General features: G+C 46.0%; 1 protein-coding gene and 1 long non-coding RNA gene across 2 annotated transcripts; both read left to right on the top strand.

Annotated features, from left to right (window-relative positions):
• Positions 1-2,246: 2,246 nt before the first annotated feature.
• LOC133137723 (uncharacterized) lies at positions 2,247-4,732 on the top strand. Its single transcript, XM_061256053.1, has 3 exons — positions 2,247-2,956; positions 4,024-4,305; positions 4,635-4,732. Exons 1-3 carry the CDS (start codon positions 2,665-2,667, stop codon positions 4,730-4,732), a joined length of 672 nt encoding a protein of 223 aa, XP_061112037.1. The 5' UTR covers positions 2,247-2,664.
• Positions 4,733-4,812: 80 nt separating this feature from the next.
• Positions 4,813-6,444, top strand: LOC133136257 (uncharacterized). Its single transcript, XR_009709494.1, has 3 exons — positions 4,813-4,869; positions 5,515-5,556; positions 6,348-6,444. It is a non-coding gene; the product is annotated as an uncharacterized LOC133136257 (long non-coding RNA).
• The last annotated feature ends 1,836 nt before the right edge of the window (positions 6,445-8,280 follow it).

The raw sequence follows: 8,280 nt of genomic DNA, 5'->3' as shown, positions 1-8,280 counted from the left end.
AACCAAAAATAAATAAATAAATGTAATTGCATTTATGATGACTATGTTTAGAACAGCACTTCATGTGTATTTTACTAGTTATGGATGTGTTGCTTTAACTTGTGGAAGAACCTATGCACTTGTAAATCGCTTTGGATTAAAAGCGTCAGCCAAATGATTAAAATGTAAAATGTAAAAATGAACTCAGTAATCCTGCTTTGTGATCCAGGCACCTGATCTAGAGGGCATTTCTATTTAACCCCAGAAATTATAGCCTGACAAAGTCGCTGCAGTTGAGCTAACAAGGGTGTATCACACTCGCATTAATTTATGTCAGTCGGTGTTTATAGTTTAGTTTTCTGCCAGACTTACTTTGTGCTTTTCTGTGCTGCCCCCTTTTGGAGAGTCTCTGAATAGCATATATACAGGTACAGACACCAGGAGTATTGGCACCTCTGAATTGCAGTGCACAAAAAAATGAACATTAGACAGTACTGTTCAAAAGTTTTAGGCAGGTGTGAAAAAATGCTGTAAAGTAAGAATGCTTTCAAAAATAGAAATGGTAATAGTTTCTTTTTATCATTTAACAAAATGCAAAGTGAGTGAAAAGAAGAAAATTCTAAATCAAATCAATATTTGGTGTGACCACCCTTTGCCTTCAAACCAGCATCAATTCTTCTAGGTACTGTGGTGGCCCGATCAAGGATCAGTACACCACTGAAGAGGGGCGGGCTGTGCGACGGCGCCAGGAGCTGGGGAAAGTAATTCGCGGGGAATATTTCCCGTGGACGTATTTGAGGGACCGGCACCTTGGAGAGAGCCGCGCCGGAAAAGGAATCAGCACCAAGGTTAGCACCACCGAAACGCGTGCGGAATGCACGCCACTAACCTCTCGCAATTAACCCGGCACAGCTGCACCGAGTTGGAGGGGAGAGCAACACCCTACAAAAGGGCGAACTCGGGAGCAGAGCGGGGCTCAGGGGCGAACGAGAGGAGACCCGCGGAGCCAGTGCAACCGAGCGAACGCCACGTGAGCACGTCAATCCGGCTAGAAGCCAACTAACCTGTGCATTTGATTCCTAGACGCCTAGGCGGGAAGCGGACTCCCGAGGCCGGGACACCCCGGAGAGATCACGGCCCTACAGCGGAGATGAGCGAGTGAACCCCGCCGCCTGAAGTCCGCCCTAATTCACCCGTTACCGTTTTTTTGAAATTCCCTAATTTTTTGAGCACGGACTTATTTTCTAGTTTCCTTTTTTTTACCGTTTTTGTGCTCAGATTCCCGTGTATGAGAAGGGAATGGTTTTCGTTTGTCCTGGACACTAAAGTGCCCTGAAGGCACCGGCAATTTTTTTAAATAAATTAATTTTTTTCCACCAATTTTACTCTCTCTCTCTCTCTCTCTCTACCAGCAGGGTACCACAGTACACTTGCACAAAGTCAGAATCAGTGGGACCCAGGTACACCCATCTACTGTGCGGAGAAGTCTGGTGAGAAGTGGTCTTCATGGAAGAATTGTGGCCAAAAAGCCATACCTCTGATGTGGAAGCAAGGCCTCAACAAGTGACTCAACTATGCATGAAAACACAGGAACTAGGGTGCAGAAAAATGGCAGCAGGTTCTCTGGACTGATGCAAAATGTGAAATATTTGGCTGTAGCAGAAGGCAGGTTGTTCGCCGAAGGGCTGTAGAGCAGTACAAGAATGAGTGTCTGCAGAAAACAGTGAAGCGTGGTGGAGGTTCCTTGCCAGTTTGGGGCTGCATTTCTTCACTTTTTCCAGAGCTACATACAATGCAGGCCATCAGAAGGAATACACAGGCACAGCATTAGCAGAATGTTAGCGTGTCCATAGCAGCAGTACTAATATGGAAAAAGGCTGTTTTTAGTGCACATACAGTTACTAGAAATGAACATGACAGCAGCATTATCTCACACTGAGCATGATAATTGTGCCATTTGCCACAAGGTTATTGTGGTGTCCTTATAGCCAACAGCTAAGTGAGGTCTTGAAACAAGGTGTGTAGAGACTGTTTAGTTAAGTCAGTGCTTAAACATTTCTTTTAAAAATTAAAGTAGACACTGTGGTTCTCCAGTACCAGAGTTTGAGCTGGGAGACCTCCAGGATGAGGATTATTGCATAGCAGAACCCTGACATTGTGGGCTACAGGGTGGATTAATCCCCAGTGTGGGAGGGTTACAGGGTGGATTAACCCCCCAGTGTGGGAGGGTTACAGGGTGGATTAACTCCAATGTGGGAGGGTTACAGGGTGGATTAACCCCCCAGTGTGGGAGGGTTACAGGGTGGATTAACCCCCAGTGTGGGAGGGTTAAAGGTTGGATTGACCCCAGTGTGGGTGTTCACCAGAGGGAATGTTGCATAAAGAGGAAGTTGCAGTCATGCAGGAAGTGGGATGGCATGTGGCTGTGACTAAAAGCTCATGGTGGGGGGGTGAGCCTTTCCTCCCAGCCCTTCATAAGAGAGAATGAACTGCCATGAAACAGCTGGCGGAGCTACTGGTTACATGGTTAGGTAAGGGTTAGGATTAGGGTTAGGGTTCGCAGAAGGTTGGGGTTAGTTCATTATATGAAAGTATAATATAATTCAGAATTTTGGTGAAAAAAGATTTTGAGATCTGTGGGACCTTTCCTCGTGGCTGAAAGTGTTTCTGATAATAAATGTGACCATGCTCTCCCCACCCACTATTTACCCCCCAGTGAGGCTGTCTGTTCCTGAGGATCATTACATCATCCTGATCTGCCCCGGCCACGCCCCCACAGACCCCGCCCCACTGGAGTGGAGGCGCAGGGATGGGCAGGTCGTGGCCACCAAGCGCGGGCATTTGGCCACCAGCGCCGACGTCGACAAGTACAGCCTCCTCACGGACGGGTCGCTCTACGTTAAAAACCTCCGGCCGGGAGATTCCGGAGAGTTCCGCTGCGGTGGCCGGGCGGCGGCCGATGTGGAGGTCCTCACGGGTGAGATGAAGCACCATCGCACTCCTCACACCAGGGGACCCCCCCACTGGGGATCTCAAACTCCAGGCCTGGAGGGCTTCGCTGAGCTAGCTGGATAACTGCACCAAGTAAAAACCCAGAGCAGCTCTTTTTTTATTTTACTTCAGTCCTTATTTTAGATTTGGGGGGTTGTTCAGGTTTTACTTGCGGTTATTCAGCTAGCTCGGCAATCCTGCATCGTCATACAGGGCAGAGGTGGGCAACAAGGGCCATGTCCGCTCCTGGTTTTCATGACAAATTCTGACCTTTAGATACGCAATTAGCCCTGGAAGGTACCTGCATGGTTCTGTGGTTCCTTTCTGCCATCACTAGAGGGTGCCAGTCCCCCTGTTTCTGTTTGTGTTCGGCATTAATGAGTTCCTTCACTATATGAGTGTTTTTGAGTTCTGGGGCCTGTTCCACAAAGCAGGACGACTGAGTTTGCTGGATAACTACACAAAGTAGGATGACTGAGTTTGATGCAAAAATTACTTTTTGCCTTGAGTTTATGTTCCAAATTTGGGAGGATTTTACTCTGTGCCTTTGTCCAGCTAATGCAGTAATCCTGCTTTGCGGAATGTCTGTCTCTTTAGCAAAACAATGTCCCTGGCCAGTCTCTTGTGCAAAATGACTCTTTTCCCTGTGTTTTGTGTTGTCAGTGCAGTCAATGACCGGTTAAATGTGTAAATACAACAAAAAAATTGTTGTTCAGTCTAAGTCACATGTCAGTGGTGTCTCTTAAATACTAGCGATGGTCTGACATGTTAAGTCACATGTGAGTCTTGGTTATGTGCTTTAATTCCTGTTAGTCCCATCTTAGTTACACGTCAGTCCCAGTCACATGTCAGTGACCTATCAGTCATCTGTCATTCAAATCATTCATCTATCAATCACATGTCAGTTACATGTTGGTCAGCTGTCAGTCACGTACCAGTCACATGTCAATCACGTCAGTCACGTCAGTCACCTGTCAGTCATCCGTCAATCACATGTCAATCACACGTCAGTCACTTGTCAGTCATCTGTCAGTCACGTGTCTCAATCCTCAGGCCAAGACTACATTGTCAGTGCCGGCAGAACAGTGCAGCTTCCCTGCAGAGTCACGAGCAAACAGACACAGAAGTGGACCTTCAGGAAAAGCAAGCATTCAGAACGCCGCGTCATCCTCACCAAGTACAGGAACGGGACCCTGAGGAGAGGAGCCCAGGACCCGCAGAGCCGCTTCACACACACCGACGACAACGCGCTCCACATATCCCTCCTCCGGCCCAGCGACACCGGGGAGTACTGGTGCAACGGCAAGCGGGCGGCCATTTTAGCCGTGAGGGCAGGTGAGCCCCTTCACGCTGATGTCCGGGTCACCATTCCGCACCACCCCTCTCCTTTTATACCTAGGTGTGACATCACAAGTGTGCGAGCGGAATGTTCTAAACCTAGCTCATCTAATGCTTGTGCAATCGACAAAATCAACGTCGTTCCAGAACACTGGCTTGGAATGGAACAAAAAAAAAAAACCTTCCAAAGAAACTCTTTTTTAATTCCAATTTCTATGCTCCAATCTGCTGATGGCCAAAATGGTCAAATCTGATGCACCTCCTAGAAAACTAACTTTCATCTATTGCTAATAACATAATGCAGCAATTGATGCTCTGCACTGTAGTACAGCACCAGAAACTCCTCGGACCAATTACATCCTCCTGTAATGAAGAAGCAGAGAGGTCCGGAGGAATGCAGGAGTTGAGTATCTGGTGCATGTAAAGAATCTGTCAGAACCAACTGTCATATTCTCAAGCAAACTACACGACTGTTCCTATCTCACATTGGTCTTTTGTCTTCTTCAGAGAAACCAGATTACACAAGTCACACTCCAGGCACGACTGAAGAGACTGACACAGGTATTTATGCAACTGCACTCAACACATCTCTCTCTCTGTTTCTCTCTGTCTCTCCCTCTCTCTGTCTCTTACACACATCTCTCTTTCTGTTTCTCTCTATCACTCCCCCTCAAATCTCTCTCTCTGTTTCCCTCTATCTCTCCCTCTCTCTGTCTCTTACACACACATCTCTCTCTGTTTCTCTCTATCTCTCCCTCTCTCTGTCTCTTACACACATCTCTCTCTTTCTCTCACTCCCTCTCTCTGTCTCTTACACACACACAATATTCAAGATTCAAATGTGCTTTTTTTGCATGACAAGTGAACTTGTGCAAAAGCATTGACAATAACAACATACTATAATAAAAGCAACAACCAGTGCAGTGGTTAAGGTAAACGACTGGGACACGCAAGGTCAGTGGTTCTAATCCCGGTGTAGCCACAATAAGATCCGTACAGCCGTTGGGCCCTTGAGCAAGGCCCTTAACCCTGCATTGCTCCAGGAGAGGATTGTCTCCTGCTTAGTCTAATCAACTGTACATTGCTCTGGATAAGACCGTCTGCCAAATGCCAATAATGTAATGCAATCTCTCTCTCTGACCACTGGATACTGTGTGCAGAACCCATGAGTATGTATCAATTTGTACATTTCATTTTGTTTTTCAGAGACAGACGTGCCTGAAAATGATGATCTGGACCATGAAAGCTGTGAGAAATCTCATTTGCGGATCTAAGATAGAACAGTGGGAAGGTTCTAGAACTGGGGTCCTCACTCCTGGTCCTGGAGAGCCACAGGGTGTGCTGGGGTCCTCACTCCTGGTCCTGGAGAGCCACAGGGTGTGCTGGGGTCCTCACTCCTGGTCCTGGAGAGCCGTAGGGTGTGCTGGGGTCCTCACTCCTGGTCCTGGAGAGCCACAGGGTGTGCTGGGGTCCTCACTCCTGGTCCTGGAGAGCCGTAGGGTGTGCTGGGTGTGAGGAACAAATAATAATAATAACAACTTTATTATTAGTAGGCTAGTATTTTTAACTTGTGTTAAAACGCCACCTTGTTATAATAGCTGGAAACATTTTCTCTTTTTTGAATGCAGGCATGCAAGTTGTCATCAACATAAAAAAAAGAATACTTGTCTGGTGTCTCCAATGCTCTCTAAGCACTAAAAGTAGAAGTCTAAAAGTCTTGTGGTTAGAGGTCAAAATTCTCCATTGACTCTCACTTCAACACATCAACCCAGCTCGGTCCCCATCCATTGTTGTATGATGACTTTCCCCCTTCATTGTCAATACCGCCCCCTAGCTGCACAAAGTCAACATTACAGTGTGACGAACCAAACAGCTAAGGGACGGAAACAGACAACTAGAATGCAGGGAAGTTCTAGAATTTTCCAGGAGGACTGCACGCACTGTAAGCTGTTCTGAGAAAGCAGGTGGTCCTGTTTTACAGGTAGACGCACTGTTTATTATGCATTATGATCTCACTGGCTGTCATCGTCTGCCCCCAGTCCTGACGGCTGTGCTCATTGGCCTGTGTGCTCTGATTCTCCTGGCCGGCGTGGCGGTCTTCCTGCTGATGACCAGGAAGAGGCACAGGAAAGGTGAAGGCCCGTGAAAACGCTCCATGCACATCCGTGTGACTTCATTCATGCGTGTCTAAATTACATCCAACATCTCTACACACACATATCACCACATCAGAACATCTCTACACACACATATCACCCCATCAGAACATCTCTACACACACATATCACCCCATCAGAACATCTCTACACACACATATCACCCCATCAGAACATCTCTACACACAAATATCACCACATCAGAACATCTCTACACACAAATATCACCACATCAGAACATCTCTACACACACATATCACCACATCAGAACATCTCTACACACACATATCACCACATCAGAACATCTCTACACACACATATCACCACATCAGAACATCTCTACACACACATATCACCACATCAGAACATCTCTACACACACATATCACCACATCAGAACATCTCTACACACACATATCACCCCATCAGAACATCTCTACACACACATATCACCACATCAGAACATCTCTACACACACATATCACCACATCAGACTCGATTCCGTCTGGTTAGGGAGAGTCACGATGTATCAGCCCACCCCAGTGGAGGATCCACAGCTTAGCGTTATAGTCATGGTCTCAGGCTTACTCTCAAACTGTATATATTTCAGTGCTATGGACCTTTTTAATTCTGTGCTCAAAAAGAATATTGAATTATCCTTTTTTTTTTCATATTCTTAGTGCAGCAATAGGAAGTGCAGCGATAGGAATAATTTTGATTCAGATCTTTTAATTTAAAGCCTTTTACACTCCACTTTGTTTAGTGGATTAAGGATTGAAAAGAAAACTTCTGAAATATTGTTCCACTCAGGAGACAAACAGGGAACCAGCCAGCTGCGACCCCTGGAACTGGCAGGTGAGGGTAAATTCTCACTCCTTAATCCAGCAATCGGAAGGAATACTGTATGTTATATACATGCTGTAAATATGACCTGCATTATGTTTATAAATTAGAGTCAATAAGAAAGCAAAAGTCAGTGTTCTTCCCTCATGCAGTCAGACGTCCTGTAACCATGGCTACTGAAGAACAACAGACCGAAACACAGGTGAGTGCAGCTCGCCAGCCGTGAATTTTACACTGAAGAAAAAAAAAAACATTGTAAAGAATAATCTTTCCTCGAATATTCACCTGTTGCCTCTTATAGATTTATATTTGTGACAACTAATTATTAGCTATTATTAGTAATTAGTAATGTTAATCTGCTGTCATTAGTAACACTGTAGGCCTACTGTATTTATTTCTGTGAAATAATAAATCGAGTCATGGTTTATTCCTCTTGTAGTATGAAATTATCAAGCAAGACCGACTTTACAGTGTTTCTCAGTTTCAGGGAGACTTTACAGTATGTCTCTGTTTCAAAGAGACTTTACAGTGTGTCTCTGTTTCAGGGAGACTTTACAGTGTTTCACTGTTTCAGGGTGACTTTACAGTGTTTCTCTGTTTCAGGGAGACTTTACAGTATGTCTCTGTTTCAGAGAGACTTTACAGTGTTTCTCTGTTTCAGGGAGACCTTACAGTGTTTCACTGTTTCAGGGAGACTTTACAGTGTTTCTCTGTTTCAGGGAAACCTTACAGTGTTTCACTGTTTCAGGGAGACCTTACAGTGTGTCTCTGTTTCAGGGAGACTTTACAGTGTGTCTCTGTTTCAGGGTGAGATTCATTACGCCTCTCTGGGCCGTCAGAACTGGAGGGAGAGGCCGCAGTCACACGGTGAGAGACATCATGTGATCTACTCCACTGTGGCCGGAGGCCTGGGATTGGCCCAGGATAGGCCCGGGATAGGCCCGGGATAGGCCCGGGGTAGGCCCGGGGTAGGC

The sequence above is a fragment of the Conger conger genome, chromosome 9, assembly GCF_963514075.1.
Source record: "Conger conger chromosome 9, fConCon1.1, whole genome shotgun sequence".
NCBI lineage: Eukaryota > Metazoa > Chordata > Actinopteri > Anguilliformes > Congridae > Conger > Conger conger.
This window is presented reverse-complemented; position numbering and strand designations above follow the sequence as displayed.

Bases quoted from the DNA above. Each gene is read 5' to 3' on its own strand.
- LOC133137723 (XM_061256053.1), top strand. From the start codon at position 2,665: ATGCTCTCCCCACCCACTATTTACCCCCCAGTGAGGCTGTCTGTTCCT. The intron at 2,957-4,023 runs GTGAGATGAAGC...CTCAATCCTCAG, and splicing joins CGATGTGGAGGTCCTCACGG to GCCAAGACTACATTGTCAGT. The intron at 4,306-4,634 runs GTGAGCCCCTTC...TCTGCACTGTAG, and splicing joins CATTTTAGCCGTGAGGGCAG to TACAGCACCAGAAACTCCTC.